At 36.6% G+C, this 16,579-nt stretch overlaps 1 protein-coding gene across 1 annotated transcript; it reads right to left on the bottom strand.

The window, feature by feature from the left end:
• Positions 1-234: 234 nt before the first annotated feature.
• Positions 235-14,614, bottom strand: LOC18443844 (uncharacterized). The gene is made up of 3 exons (XM_006854025.4): positions 14,450-14,614; positions 13,353-13,520; positions 235-738 (listed from the first exon to the last, which is right to left on the bottom strand). Exons 1-3 carry the CDS (start codon positions 14,513-14,515, stop codon positions 538-540), a joined length of 435 nt encoding a protein of 144 aa, XP_006854087.1. The 5' UTR covers positions 14,516-14,614; the 3' UTR covers positions 235-537.
• Between the last annotated feature and the right edge of the window lie 1,965 nt (positions 14,615-16,579).

The following is a 16,579-nucleotide window of genomic DNA, read 5'->3' as shown; positions in this document are numbered from 1 at the left end:
GTAAAAGTAGTTTTTGCTACCTAATAGATATTTTGAAGTGGTTTGACCATCTTGGTGATATATTCCCCATATATATTAGAGCGGAAGGATTCAAAATTTCCCAAAGCCAAGGGGCACCCAGTTGCCTTGGAGAGAGAGAGAGAGATTTCTGAAGCTTTCAGACTTAACTATCTTAAAACAAATATATATCAAACGGACATAAAAATCCTTGAGAGATATGGGGGGAGAGAGTAGTTTTACAACCAAAATCATGTTCTGGTATACATCAAGTGACTTTGTTTATAAGCAATATATGAAATCATGCTGTCTGGTATATATCTAGTGACTTCTTTTAGGGAGAAACAATTCTTTCAGATACACATGAAACACAAAAAGAAAGAAGGTGCATGAATATCAAAAAGACCATATATCCAAAACATGTGAAGAACAACCAATAGTGAACGGGAATAGGAGGCAAAAAAACAACTATATACAACAGAGAAACCCACCCGCAAAAAGCATTTCAAATTCCAAACAACAGTGAACTCAATTTGATTTTCAATCTTCGAGGAGCTTCACGATATTCTGCTCAGGGGCACTGAGAGAAGGCAGAATTAGGTGCTTACTGGGGGGAGAGTGAAGCCTAATGTGCTCACTCTCTGATTGAAGGTGTTGCTGTCCTCCTCCTTCCTTCATAACCGGCAACTCTGCCCTCCTCCTTACACTAGCAGCCAACCGCTCCTTCCATATTCTCCCATCCTGCACCACATATCTCAAAAATGTTAAAACATATGTTATACCTATGAAGATAGATATAGATAAATCATACTAGAAGACATCCCGCACTTTGGGTGGCTATATCCGCACGCAGTCACTCCCACACACGGACACACAGTCTGAAACCTTTTCTTCATGGGAGTTCCTTGTATTGGATTTAAAGAGAGAGTTTGTATCTGATTTAGAAAGAGAGATAGGCTTTCATGTTGGAGAGAAATAAGGAGAGGGAGAGGGAGAGAGAGAGAGGACATTAATTTGTGGAATTCTTCTTGAAAAAGAAAAATTCTGATGGGATTTTGCATTGGAGAGTGAACCACTTTTTGGGGAAAGATTTACATGGAGAGATGGGAGATGAATGGGTTTCAAGTTGGAGTAAATGGAGAGGATTGATTATAAAGAAAGCAAGGGGGGAGAGAGGTTTATGCGACTGACAAATGCGCATTTTAGAAACAATTAGAAGGTAGTTTCTATGCTCCTTAAGTGTGTGTATGTGTATGTGTATGTGTGTGTGTGTGTGAGAGAGAGAGAGAGAGATGAGTCTGCATGCACACGAGAGAGAGAATGCCTAGGAGCAAAGAAGTAACTGCTTGTGAATGAAAGAGAGCATGTGGATGTCAACTATTGAGCGAGTGGTGTTTGTGCACGCGCATGCATGCAGACACAGACAAACTGTATGTCCATGAAGCAGAGCAAGTCTACAGACACGAACAAGTGGGGAAGGGTGCGGGGTGGGGTGAGATGTTGACCCATTCAAAGGTTCAAACTAAGCAGGGTGTTTTGATTGGATGTCGAGTTCTGGACTGTTGAACCCTTCATAATATCAAAAATAGATAATCCTTTCTTGCCAGAGAGAAGTTGATTTTGGAAGATAGTAACTGATGACAGCAATTCAAGGCTAGGGCAAACCCACAATCTCACAAATCCTATGTGTAAAAATCGACATAAATGATTTCATGCATTTAAGAAGACCAAAATACCCTATGCATATGCCCACCCTGTACAAAAGAAGTATATCTCTAGTCAGAGCCTTTTCTATGATATTATTGTAATTTCTTCATATATTTGCAACATAACTGTAGCTCCTCTATAAAGAAATGACCATCAACCTCAATAATGTTCGATACACAGATCAAAATCTAGATCTTGAGGTGGTTTTTAATGTCGAGGTACAAAATGAACATATGCTCATCAAGTCAAAATCAATATATGCCAAGGATTTGTGAGGAAGGGCTTTGAAGTGGATATCTAACATGAGTGGAGTCGTGGAAGAACATTGCATGTTCAAGTGCTCCAATCCAACACCCCTATTGATCAACAATCATCGCGTTTTGTTTTTCAATCAATCATCTTAATATATTATAAGAAGACTTAAAAGCTGGTTTCTATACATGCCTGACCAACGTGTGTTTTGGTGCTGTTTTCGCAGAAAGTTGGATTTTGTTGCACTTTAGGACATCTCCATTAGCCATTTCAATTGCAAACAGCAATCGGTGGACTTTTAAAATGGCACACCTTTATGAGGTAAAAAAACAGAAATTTTTTATTTCTATCCCACTTGTAAAAGCACGTTTCATGTGTATGACTCTTGCCAGGACCGAAATGTATTTCAGTTTGAAAATGGCCTTAAATGTATCCAATTGTTTATATTCATAATTTATATGAAATAGATTGGCACAAAATTCAACGGATAGGGGACACTGAAAACTAGATTGGAAAGAAGGGTGCACCAACCCTAGCCCAAGTGCAACCTATTTCCAAACCATAGCTGTTCCCTGGTCCCTTTTAGAAGACTAGATTGGAAATAAAGGGTGTCCCTACTCGCTACCCATGTACACGGCCCTAGTCCTCATTTATAGCTCTAAAATCTCAATGGATATTTGGGAGTTTATAGGGTAGACAAATTCAAAAAGCATCATTGAATTCAAAAGTAGGTAATTTCAAATTCAAAGACCACCATTGAATTCCTCCTTTTGAGGTAAAACCCTGAGTGGTGATATAGACCATTCCAGTCAGCAAATAAGTATGTATGATCTTTCAAGTTTGATCATGTTCTCTAACACCATCATCATCATCATCATCATCTGAGCCTTATCCCAACTATTTGGGGTTGGCTACACAATTCATGTTCTGTCATTCCGCTCTATCAAGGGCCATACCCTCAATCAAGCCATAGACTGTCATACTTCTTCTCACTACTTCCATCCATGTGCTTTTGGGCCTTATTGTTACATTTTTAGAGCCTTCCACTCAAACTAAATTGCCCTTGCGAACTAGTGTTGTTCTAGGTTGATACTACATATGGCAGACCACGTAAGTTTACTTTCCCCTATCTTATTGCCTATTTGAGCCACCCCTAGGTTCTCTCTGATATATTCGTTCCGAGTTCTATCTTGTCTTGACTTGCCACTCATCTCAACATCTCATCTCAACTACACTCATTATGTAAATATTTTGTTTCTTGATCGCACAACATTCCATCCCATAAAGCACGACCGGCTGCCAACCTATAGAACTTCCCCTTCAGTTTCATGGTTATGCGACGATCACATAAGACTCCAAAAGCACATCTCCACTTCATCCACCAAGCTCTAATTCTGTACATGACATCTTTCTCAATCTCTCCATTTTCCTAGATTATCGACCCAAGATATCAAAAATAATCTCTTGTGGGTACTTCTTGGCCATCCATCTCGACTAATTCCTCATTTCTATTTTTATTGTTACTAATCTTGCATTCTATATATTTTGTCTCAGCCTGATTAATTTTAAAGAAAAAATTTTATATAAAAGTGAGGCTCTAAACCACCAAATTAAGGCACACCTCAAAAATCTACTAGAAGAGGTTGTTTTTTATGCCTAAAAATCCTCAAATCGATCATCTCAACCTCAAGATCTATGAACATGCGAAAAAATAAATTTCAAATTTTGAAAATAGTGCATCTTGTAATGCATTTTCTGGACAGTCAATTTTCAAGATTATCAAGTGTTCATAGATCTACACGATTTTTGACGCCTTAAATTTCATAATTAGAGATGAAAATAAATTTTCAAGCCATCACAAAGATTTTCAGTACTAAAATAATATCTTTCAACACTATTTTAAGGTGTGCCTTACTCGGATCATTTACAGCTTCAGTCTTATACCAACCACACCCAATTTTAAAACCTTTTGATTCTAGAGCATCCCTTGAGAGTTCTAACTTTGCGTTGAAATCGTCGCTAATCTCACCAATCAAAGCTATTGCATCTGCAAACAACATAATCCACGATACCTCATCCTGTAGATGCATGGTTAACTCGTCCATAACCAAAACAAAAAGATAAGGGTTCAGTGCTAACTTCTGATGTAGGCCTACTGTCACTAGAAACTCACTTGTCTCTCCACTAGTTGTCGTCATGCTAGTTAGCACTCCTTCGTATATATCTCTCACCATGTCAAGATATCCTTTAGAGACTCATTTCTTTTCCAACAACCACCAAATTAGTTCTCTAGGTACCCTTTCTTATGTTTTCTCTAAATCAATGAATACTACGTGGAGGTCTTTCCTCTTCTCCCTAAACTTATCAATCAATTGCCTAAGCAAGAAAATAGCCTCAATTGTTAACCTCCCTGGCATAAAACATAACTAATTTTTTGATACACTCGTTTCATGTTGTATTCGTTGCTCAATCACTCTCTCCCACAGTTTCATAGTGTAGCTCATAAGTTTGATCCCTCGATAGTTCGTACAATTTTGTATGTCTCTTTTGATCTTGTCAATAGGCACCACAATACTTTTTCTCCATTCATCTGTATTTTCTTTATTCTCAAAATCCTGTTGAACAACGTGGTCAATCCCTCCCCAGCACTTCCAAACTTCTATGGGGATACCATCTAGTCCTAAAATCTTTCCTATATTCATCTCTCTCAAAGCTTCTTTCACTTTAGATATCCTAATCTTACAAATATATCTATGACCTCCAACCTTATTTATGTCGAAGGTTCCTCCTAAGGACGTGCTCCCATAGTGGTCATTTAGCAATTTTTGAAAATAAATTCTCCATCTTGTATTGACCTCGTCATCCTTTACCAAGACCCTCTAACCCTCACTCTTAATGCATTTAACATAATCTAGATCCATATAGTTCATCTCTCTCATTTTTGGTAGTTTGAAGACATATTTTTCACCTTCTCTTGTCCCTTATTTATTGCATAAATTGTTATATTCCTTAAACTTAGGGGTGATAATGGGTCAGCTCGGGTCCGGATCAACCTAATCTGAACCCAACTTGGGTCCAAGGTATGGACTCAGACCCAACCCATTAGGTCAAAAACTTGGACCCAAACCCGACCAGGTTCGGGTTTAGGTCTAAAACCTAACAAAAGCATTTTTAAAAAAATATTCAAACAATATCTTTCAAAGAACACACACACACACATCATACATATATAGGGAAATTTATAAAAATATTATATATGTCATATGTGTGCGTATATATTTTAAATATAGGGAAAATTATGGATACCCCCCTAAAATGCACTTCGTAGAAATTCTACCCCCCAATACTCTTAGTATCACACCTATAACTTAGTCACTGTCTTTTCTTGCTTTTACCCTCCCCCTTCCCCCCCCCCCCCCCCCCCCCACCCCTCAGTCAAAAAGTTAGTGTTTTAAAGACTAAACTACCCTTCCCCTCCTTTACCCTACCCATTAATACTCTCTCTCTCTCGTTGAAAAAATGCGGTTCGGCACACACCAGCTTTTGCATACCTTTTAAGCTACCTACCCCAAATTGACCATTAATAAATAAACAAAATTTTAGTCCAATTCCTAAAGATAAATGAAATAAATTTTGAAAAATTCAGCCTCTCTTTTGAATGCGGTTTGCATTATAATCAGTAAACCAAACATACTTCAATGCATCCAGATGTAGACAGGAGAGATCCCATCTTCAATGGGAGGAACAGTCTCTAGCAGCATTTTTCTTTACTTCAAAGTCTTATGGGAGGAATTAGATGATTACCAGATGTTAAAACCAGCCTGTAGGTAAGAGGGGGATAAATACGAGTTTGTGGAACAAATCGTATCTTTGAGTTTTTGGCTGGATTGAATCCCAAAGTTTGAGTTAGCTAGGATTCAAATTCTTATTCGGGATATACTTTTCCATTTCTTAATCAAGTGTACTCCTTTATATAGAGTGAAGAAAGTAGAAAAAGTGTCATGCTGCTACACAACCAGTGGATCGTTCTACTCTTGTCTCTGCCTCATTGCCTTTTAAGAGCAATAAGGGAAAGGATTGTGAAAATTTGGAAAAAGGACTCTCAATCAGGAGATAAGAGTAAGTTAAAGTGTGATCATGGTAAGATTAGACATGTTAAAATAGAATTGTTGGGATTTAGTTGGTCGACCGGCAAAATTCAATTATCATGGGCAATTCAATGCACATAATGCTTCATCCACTGGTGGTTCAGCAACTATTAGTCCAGATCAGGTACAACCCAATGCAACTACATCCTCACCTTCTGTCCAGAGGGAGATCATATCAATCCCTAAGGAGGAAGTTAAGAGCCTTCAGTCGATTGTTTGCATAGTTAGATGGTCCACACACTACCTCCACATCATCTTTTGCCCACTCAAGTATTCCTGCTCATGCTAACCATGTCTCTCTTTATCCTTCTGGACAGTCATGGACCATTGATTTTGGCACTTCAGATCATATGACTGGTATGTCCCCTTTGTTTTTCTGTATTCTCTTCATTCCAGTAGAGACAAAAATAGAATTTTTTATGGCTATTTCTCTTCCATTGCTGATACAGTAACTGTAAACACTTCACCTGAATTTTCTCTATCATAAGTTCTTCATGTTCCTGGCTTCGCTGCATTACCAAGAGTCTAAATTGTAGTTTAACATTCTTTCCTTCCCATTGTGTTTATCAAGACCTGGATATGAGAAGGTAGATTCGCAATGGTCATGAAGCCGTTGGTCTCTACATTCTTGACTTGCCTACTATTACTCCTCAAGCTCTTCAGTTAATGAAGATCGGATTTGCCAGTGGCATCTCCAACTTGGCCATTTGTCTTTTCAGTCATTGCAAATTCTATTTCCTAAGTTGTTTACTTCCAGAAGTGTGTCAGAGCTTCAAACTTATTATTACCCAATAATAATAAGTATTGTTCCTTTTACTATTGTTCATTCTGACGTACGAGGTCCATCTCCTGTGACTGTTAATTCTGGTTATAGGTATTTTGTTTCTTTTGTGGATGATTACTCTCGATGTATATGTTCTCCAAAGATGAAGTTCCTAAAGGTTTTAAGGCCTTTCATAAGATGATTCATACTTAGTTTGACATTAAAATTCATGTACTCAGATCCGATCAAGGTATGCAATGGAGAGTTATTGTCCTATGTTGAACAAAAGCGCATAGCACACTAGAATTCTTGCTCATATACCCCACAACGAAATGGGGTAGCTGAAAGAAAAAATAGATACCTCTTAGAAGTGAGTCATGCTCTTTTCTTGCGTAAGAATGTAACCAAGAAATACTGGTCCAAAGTTGTGCTTAGTGCATCCTATTTCATCAATCGATTGTATTCTATACTACAAATGGCCCTATAAACTTATCCATCCTGATCATCCACATTTTAGTGTTCCTCCTAAGGTCTCTAGGTGTATTTGCTTCGTGCATGTCCTAGGACCTAATTGCATTTTCCTCGGTTATCCTTCCTCTCAAAAGGGTTATAAATGCTATGACCCAATATCTAGGAAGAAATTTGTTTGAATGGATGTAACCTTTTTTGAGTCTACTCCTTTATTCGCTACCCTGCTCCAGGGGGAGTAGAGTGTGGAAGAGAGCTCTCATGTTCCCCTTCATGTTTCTATTTTTTCTGGCTCAAGAGCAAAGGAGGACAATGGATGGCAGCTTTGTGATGTGAGAGCTGGAAAAAAGGAATTAAAAGTCTATATTCTATGGAAACAAATGGAAGTGTAGACCACCATGGCTGACATGCCTCGGAGTCAGTCTCATACCTCTGATCTTGGTACTGCTAATTCTATTTTTAACAATTCTCAGTGTGAACAATTTCAGGAATCGGGCTTGGGCTTGAGTGGTAAGCAGCTGACATTTAGCAACCCTACATCTCAGGTTTGATTCCTACGACTCAACTGCCCAAAAAAAAAAATTCTCAGCATGAAGAATTGGATCTGTCTATTGCTGTATGGAAAGGTAAAGTACTTGTATCTTGCGAGTTCTTGTCTCCTTCCTACTGTGCTTTTATGTCCTCTGTCTTTTGCTTCAATCCCTTCCTATGTTACAAAAGCTTTAGCACATCCTAAATGGAAGAAGGCTATATGTGAGGAGAAGAGAACATTATATAAGAATGACGCTTAGGAGCTGGTAAACCCTCCCAAAGGCAAGAAGTTAGTTGGTTGCAATGGGTTTACTCTATAAAGCACAAGGCTGATGGTACTATTGATAGATACAAGGTGAGACTAGTTGCCAAAGGGTTTACTCAGACTTCTAGAAAAGACTACCAGGAAACATTTGCTCTTGTAGCTAAAATGAATCCCATCTAAGTACTTCTATCTTTGGCAGCTAACTTGGAGTGGCCCTTGCATCAGTTGAATGTCGAGAATGCGTTCCTTCATGGGGAATTACAAGAACAAGTATATATGGAACCCCCACCTACGGTTCGTGCACCTGGATGTGAAGGGAAAGATTGTAGACTGAGAAAGGCCATCTATGGACTAAACCAATCTCCTCGGCCTTGATTTGAGAGGTTCAGAGTCAAAGTCATGTTGACATATATTATTTATCAAATATACCAAGACCAGCACCAAAGTCCTAATTGTATACGTGGATGACATTGTTGTAATTGGTATCCTAAGGAAATTAAGCAACTCAAGGGTTTTACGGCGAGAGAATTTGAAATCAAAGATCTAGGCCTACTAAAGTTCTTTCTTGGAATAGAAGTAGCCAGGTAAGAAAGAGGAATTTTCATCTCGAAACAGAAGTATATATTGGATCAACTTAAGGAAACTGGAAAGCTTCGGGCAAAACCAGCTAACACACCTATAGAACGAAATCACAAGCTTGATGGCCAAAGAGAAAAAGATCTCAAGGATATGGGCATATTCTAATATACCTATTGCTTACACATCCAGACATTGTATATGTTGTGACTGTGATTAGCCAGTTTATGCATTCCCCACGAACTATCCACCTAGAGGCTGCTATCAGAGTACTCAGGTATCTAAATCATCAATAAGGAGAGGACTATTGTTAGCTAATCATGGGCATTTACGGGTTAAAGCCTATATAGATGAAGATTGGGCTGATTCTATTATAGATCAAATATCTAAATTGGGGTATAGTGCTTTTGTTGGAACCTTATGACTTGGTGGATTACAAAGCACTAGTAGTTGTAAGATCAAGTGCAGAAGATGAGTATAGATTCATGGCTTATGGTGCATATGAATTACTCTGGCCAAAAATTCTTTTACAAGAACTTGATTTTCCTATGAAAGGTCAATGTCCTTGTATTGTGACAAGAAGGTAGCTATCACTATAGCCCCTAATCTGGTTTAGCATCGAACGAAACATATAGAAGTGGATCGTCATGTCATTCGAGAAAGGGTTGCTACCAAGTAAATTTGTCTTCCATATGTTAAAACAGAAGACCAGCTAGCAGATATGCTTACCAATGTTGCGGGAAACTTCAACTGCAAATGATTTTAAGCAAGTTGGGCATGACAGATATCTATGAAGCAGCTTGAGGGGGAGTTGTGAATGATTAAATTTTTTATCTATTTCTCTTGTATTTAAATACTTGAGGACATTTTTATCATTTCCCTTACTTCCGGGATATTTTTGTAACTTCAGACTTTCATTAGTAGTAAGATACATACAAGTGGGGCGTGGGTGTCTACGAGACACTACCGTGACTCTATTTACTTCTCTTCTTTCTCACGTGACTCTCTCTCATCTATCTCTCCCGCATTCTCTCTCTTCTAGATCATGATCTTCCTTACACTTTATTGAGCGTTGTATTTTAACAGATGTAATCTCCATGATGCATCCCAGCGAGCCTAGTTTATCAATTGTTGAGGAACCAAGTTCACAAATTTTTTAAGGAAAAAGGAGAATATTAATTTAGTTGGAGAGACTCCATAAAATAAATAAACAAATAAAAAGAGAGAGAAAGAGAGAGATATACAAATTACAAAGAAATATTTTGGGCTCAAATGAAATGGCTGGCCTCGACTTAGCCACGGACAATCCATGGTCGAGATGAAGAAACCCTTACTGGAATGGCAAGCTTAAAGTACTCAAACTTGACCTTCTTAAATACAACAGAAGAAAAATAAGGCAACTGCTCCAATACCACATAAAAATAAATAAACAAAAGAGTAAATTTGGATCTGTTTTTTCTTTTTTATGTCCTCAAAACGAGGCATATAAATACATAATAGAACTAAGAAAATGAAAAGGAAGGCCCTCATACTAATAATAATAACAAGGGGTAGAAAAAGATGAGTAATTCTCATGAATAAAATGTTATCACACTTGCAAGCTACAGAATAAGAAGATGCAAAGGACTCAAAATTCTTTGATCTGGTAAATTTCAATGAATACGAGTATTCAAAGTCATCATTAGAGGCTGTTTCTTCAGTTGTATAGTCAATTGTGCATAGATTTTCGCACAAGGCTAGTTCATGCAGCTCTTAGTGTGGGCAGTGAAATTCGAGAAAAAATCCCTAAACAATATAATATAATCTTAGGTTGAATTGTTATTGCTCCTCTCTTTTGCCGAATCAATTATCCTGTTCTTCTAATTTGATCTAAAGGCGAGGTGTTAGATCCTGATTAATTTTCAACAGTAAGCAAACGTTTTCGTTAGTTATCTAATGTGGAAATGTTTATTCACCAGATTTCTCAGGTGACCGAGCTCGAATTCAGACCAAGGAATAGTCATATGAAAACTGCTAAAATTTGGGGTTCATAGTGAGGATAGAGGTTAATTTATGAGTCTAATTCCTCAGTAATTATCCATATGTATATCTTCTCCTGAAAAAATGCAGAGATTAGAACCACGTTGTTTTGTCCTTAAGGAAGGATCCTCAAAGGCCAGTTTGTAAGAATAACAAAGCCATTTTAGCTATGAGAGAGATTGGATTTCAAGGTCTGTGGTGCCTTCAACCAAGGTTTGCTGGAAAAATGATATTGATGTTGTGAGCTGTGAAGGCTGTTGGTATGATTTTCACACATGGAAAGAGACAAGGTAAAATGGTTAGACTGAGACTTTCACATAGTGAGTTCAAAACTTGTTGTAATTGCTTATTAGCATAATAAGCTATTGTGCTTTTTTGGGGGGATTTGAACGTTCCAATGTGGTTCAGCTGCTCCCTAGATATCAGGTTAATGTTGAACACAAATGGTATCAAAGCTATTTCTAACGCATTAAACAACTTACACAATAAAAGTAAGGCGCATCTCCAAAACCCACAAGTGGAAGTTGTCTCAATGCTGGAGCACCCTCCAAATCGATCATCTTGACCTCAAGATATCTGGATAGTGACAAACATTGTTCCAAGTCCTAAAAATAGTGCATCATGTAATACAATATCTGGACTATTCACTTCCATGATTTTCAAGTGTTTTTATATCTTCTAGATCTACACCATTTTTGAAGCTCTAAATTTCATATTTTGGGGTGGAACTAGATTTTTAGGCTATTGTAGGGGTTTCCAGCACCAAAACTACATCTTTCAGTAGGGTTTAGAGGTGAGCTTACCTTGATTGTTAATATTGACGCCTTCTATTAACCGTATCCCTAAGTAATGAACTACTTATAGTAGATTTTCTATCAAATGAAAAGATTTATGTTGGATATTTGGAAATCATGGGCTCGGAATTAGTTTACGGACATTGATTAGGGGAGAGCAATGAAGGAAACTTACAATTGCAGCACATAAAAGGCAATAGGTGCATCACAGAGTAGGGATTAGTTGGTAAAGTGCAAACTAATGCTAAGTCCTTTTCTAGTGGAACAGATTCCAAATATACGAGCTGGTGATGTGGAAAATGGATTCCTCTGTCCATATACTTCCTAAGTCTTATTTTTGCAATATCTATAAATTCCATTGATTCTTTTGATCGTCCCTTAGGCTTTTGTGAACATTACATTGGTAGGAGGGAGTCAAGGATTCAAACTTCGAATTTTTGCTCTCCATTAATAGTTTCACTATTAGAGAAAAAATGAACCCCTAAACCTTGAGGGGAACCTTTTGGAATATAGACTTCATCTGGTTTAACTTTTACAATATCCAATCCACGTATTGGTTTATTTTCTCAAAAGAAGATCATGGAATAAAATCCTCTGATCAAACATGTAAATACCAGTACATGTGACCGTGGGTTGTTGCTCTAAGCCCATAGGATATAGGTGTAATGACCAATTAAATCATAAACTTCATGCTTACCATAATGTTTGCTCTTTGAAAGCACACCATACTTTTGCATTTCAAAAAAGATATATGAATTTGAAAGTTGAAATGATAATCTCAGGCCTGTCACTCAGTAAATTCGCAGATTCAAGCACGGAGTGGAAGATTCCAATATAGAGAAAGTCTATGCCCCATGTTTCTTAGATCAACAAGACATCAGATTGTTAGTACTTTTAGTTTATGCAGCAAAGTTGGTTTTTTTTTTTTAAACTGTCTATGCAGCAAAGTTGATTAGAATGACTTTGTCAATATACATCACCTGAAAGCACAATTGCATTCAAGTCTTCCTGATAAAATATCAGGTCATATGAGAATGAAATATACATTGGGCATAGAGAAAAGGATGTATTCACATAATGGCACATCAGAGCCCTCTTTGGGGGTATTAAAAGGGTCAACAAATATACCCCGCTTGAACTGAATATAAAGTTACCAATACTATGAAATATACATTGGGCATAGAGACAAGGATGTATTCACATAGCATAATTGCACATCAGAGCCCTCTTTGGGGGTATTCAATATACACCCCTTGAACTGAACATAAAGTTATCAACATGAGGCAACATTGCAAATGATTCAACAAAGTGCCATCAACCATTTTAACAATTTTATCTATCTTTCTGCAACTAGAATGGGTATAATATGTATTGTCAATGTCATCAGCTAGTCCACAAGTGATTCAAGGTATCCACTTTTGATTGTTACAATTTTGATTTTTGTATCGTCAGACTAGACCAGGTTGGACAATATATACATGAGCTCTATGGACCTCCTTTGGATACAAGCAAAGACTCCCCCTAAAGTCTGAGACAATCTGGCTAGCAATTTTGTAAGCAAATGGGCATAAGAGATAAAAATTCATCACTTACCTAAGAACCTCCTATGAATATCAATCAATCTCCAATAGAAAATCAAGCCTCTTGTCCACATTGTGGGGCGTATAGAAATGTCGAGAAAACCTCAGATAACATGAATATTTATGAATTAATTGATCAAATTCTTTGCTTATATAGTGCCTCATATCCATGAAGAAAAGCAAATTGGTGAAAATCAATACATAATAATCTCAACTTACATTTTGTTTCAAAATAAAAAAGTCTCAACTTACATTGAGAATGGGAGGCTCTGGCATTGGGCATTTCACAGGTTTGTCATGGTCAGGTGGCTCAATTGGGTGCTCAATTGGCTTAAACTCAAAAGCTGCTTCTATCCCATGGCCAGAAGCAGCAGCAGAAGATGTCACATTTGTGTTTTGACCCGACCCATCTCTCTCATCCTGCAGGACTAACACACGATTAATCACCAAAGTAAAAAGCAAACGAAGAGAAAGATATAAAAAAAAAAAAAATTCACACAAGCTTTTCCTCTTCCTTAAATAGATTATATATTTTAAGAGTGAGAAACTATCATTGCTCTTCCAAACCCAAATCTTATTTTTAAGCTCTGAATTGCACCAATTTTCCCATATTCAACTTTTCTTGTCTCAAAATAAAAATATAAAGATCTAACCTAAAGAAAAACAAAATAATGGTGACAATTTCATAAACAAGACTCTCCTGCGTCTCTACTGAGAAGAAAGGCGAAGATCAAGGATGTCACCTTGGATATTACTTCTACTGGTTAAGGAAGCAAGCCATGGGCCATGAAAACATTCTATTTGATGAAATACACATCAAGAATGCAGTGATCAAGGAATTAATAGGACATAATATAATTACCCAATAGGCTCTTCCTAACCAAAAATAGAAGGGGGGGAGAGAGAGAGATTGTGAGATATGGTAATTGCCTTTCTCAAGTAAACAAGAAGAAAATGCAATCACAGTATTTGATGGAAAATGAAACTCAGATAACTATTTGAGGAGTTCACAATAATTTTGAATGGGTCAAATGGGTTTTATCTTCCAAAAATATAGGACAATCTGTTCTTGTCAAAAATATAGAACGATCTGTTATTGTCACTAGATCAAGGTCAACAAATAGATATATCATTCACTAGAGGTACAAGAATAAAACATGATCCATTACCAATGAAATCTTTTTAGACAAGTGTACATGGAAAAATGGACTAATCCAGACTAAACACATATCCATCTAATAATAACATGGAAACAAGCAACAACAAATAACAAAATAATAATGATGATAATGAACCAAAAAATGGAATGGGTATTTCTTCCCATATAAAAGGATTAACACGACAGTTACCAATGAGGCTTGGGAGCGGCGATGACCGATTCTATTCACTGAAAATTTGGAGAAAATGCCCACCATTCTCTCTCTCTCTCTCTCTCTCTCAGAAGATGGTTTTTCTTTCTCTTCAGTTTTCTAAAGAGAGTGCTAGGTACTACCCACCAACTCTCAGGTCTGATTGAGAATATTGTATTCTGCTCAGGTTGTCTTAAACATTAGAGAGAGACTGAAAGAGCTTTGGATTATGTGGAATGAGGGGTTTCTTGGACCAGAAGGTTTTGTCACCTTTTCTTTTGCATTTATTCCAAATGACAGGGATATTGCAATGGGATCCAACCATTTTTCTCTCTCTAAAATCTATATTCTCATAAATGAAGAATATGGTTTTTCTCTTACTTATGTCTCACTCCTCCAGTGTTTGAAACTTTGAATTACGCATCTCACACTCGTATGCAGATGAAGATAGGAATCCTTCCCACTAATTTCTACGATTTTTCAGGTTGCTGGGATATTGATTTTTGCTTTGATAAGTGGGTCTTGTCCTTATTTGAAATTGACAAGAGAGTAAGAAAAAGACACGAATACAAGTATTTTCCTTTAAACTAGTGATTATTTTTTTTTTAAGGAAAATGCTTTGATAGGGCGGTAGTCAATCCTCACTTCATAAATCATCGAAACTTGCAAGGCAAGTATAGGAAAAACTGTACGTCGATAATATGACTTGAACATTATTGGGTTTGAAAGAAAATTAGATTTCAAACTCTAAAAATAGTGGATACTATAACAAATTTTTTAGACCGTCGATTTCGTTTCAAAAATAAGTGTTTACAAATCCAAAAGATTTTTATCATTTTTTTAATTTTAAATTTTATTGTCGGTATTAAAAAATCGATTTTATATTTTCGTTGGAGGAAATGTTGTCCGGACGAAGACTCGAGGTGAGGCTTTATTTTGCTTTCATAAAACCTAGGCCTTACATAACACCTCATCCTTCTTTGTAATGTTATGTCTTGATATTGAAGTCAAATGGCACAGTGACAGCTCACGTTTAATTGTGCATTGGTAAAAACTATGGAAACAACGCATCTCCAACTTGCATTGCCATTAAATTGCTGTAAGAAGCTTAGGTAAACTTTAAAACTTTTTAATGAGAAACTTCTTCAAAAGGGTGATGGGACTGAGACATGAGGAGACTTTATTTTAATTCAATTTTTCTAAGAGATGGAGACTTGCCTTTTTGTATGGTGGGCTTTGTATGGCTGCCAAAGTTGAGAAAATTCCTGTGGGCATGTGCAATGAGAGAGAAAACTTTACTTTCCTAAATTCTCCATCAATATCAAGTGGACGAACCATGTGAAGAGAGATAAAATTTGCCCCTAAAATAGCTTCATCTCGTGGCAAAGGTAATGTAGTTCTAACTTCCAAAATACAAATATATAGATTTTTCTCAAACGAACAAGAAATTGAAAAGCATTGGGGATTTCGAGATATGAAAAAAATCTATTTTTTTCAAATTGTTAAATGCCCCTGGTAAATTTTAAGGTGCAATCGATCCCGACGAGTACACCATCAGGGGATATAGCCAGATTATATTTTTTTGTTGGAATATCGATGTTGCACACTCAAATAACTTGTACAAGACCACAACCAAAAATACTTATATATTTTTCAATCGGTAATAATTTTGATAAACATTAATTGTAAACAAAACTATGAAATAACTACAAATATCTATCTCGTTATAAATATCTTCCAATGAGTAATAACATCCATAAAACGTTGATTAGGCTTGAGATACATGAAGTTTACTTTATATATCAATGGATGAAACAAGAAAAAAGATCTTCAAAATTGTATCGACCTCACCTATTCTCAATTGATTTAGTGTTGTTTTCTTCTTTTAGTTAGATCAATTTCTTCTTGATTATAACGGCCTTTTTGTTTTTAATAATTATTAGGATTGGTAACATATTCCCCGACGTGTTCTACTTTATTTAATATGCATGGGAAGTTGCCAAAGCCCAAATTTTTAAAATACAATAAGAAGCTACATTAAAACTAATATATATATATATATATATATATAATAGTTTGTAATTAATTCAGGCATTTCTTTTGATTTGAGTTCTAAAAGCTTACCCTATT

This window comes from Amborella trichopoda, chromosome 3 (genome assembly GCF_054954075.1).
Source record: "Amborella trichopoda isolate Santa Cruz 75 chromosome 3, AtrichopodaSantaCruz75HAP2 v2.0, whole genome shotgun sequence".
NCBI classification, from domain to species: Eukaryota; Viridiplantae; Streptophyta; class Magnoliopsida; order Amborellales; family Amborellaceae; genus Amborella; species Amborella trichopoda.
This window is presented reverse-complemented; position numbering and strand designations above follow the sequence as displayed.

Bases quoted from the DNA above. Each gene is read 5' to 3' on its own strand.
- LOC18443844 (XM_006854025.4), bottom strand. From the start codon at position 14,515: ATGGTGGGCATTTTCTCCAAATTTTCAGTGAATAGAATCGGTCATCGC. The intron at 13,521-14,449 runs GTAACTGTCGTG...TTAGTCCTGCAG, and splicing joins GCCGCTCCCAAGCCTCATTG to GATGAGAGAGATGGGTCGGG. The intron at 739-13,352 runs GTAAGTTGAGAC...TATGTGGTGCAG, and splicing joins CAGAGCCTCCCATTCTCAAT to GATGGGAGAATATGGAAGGA.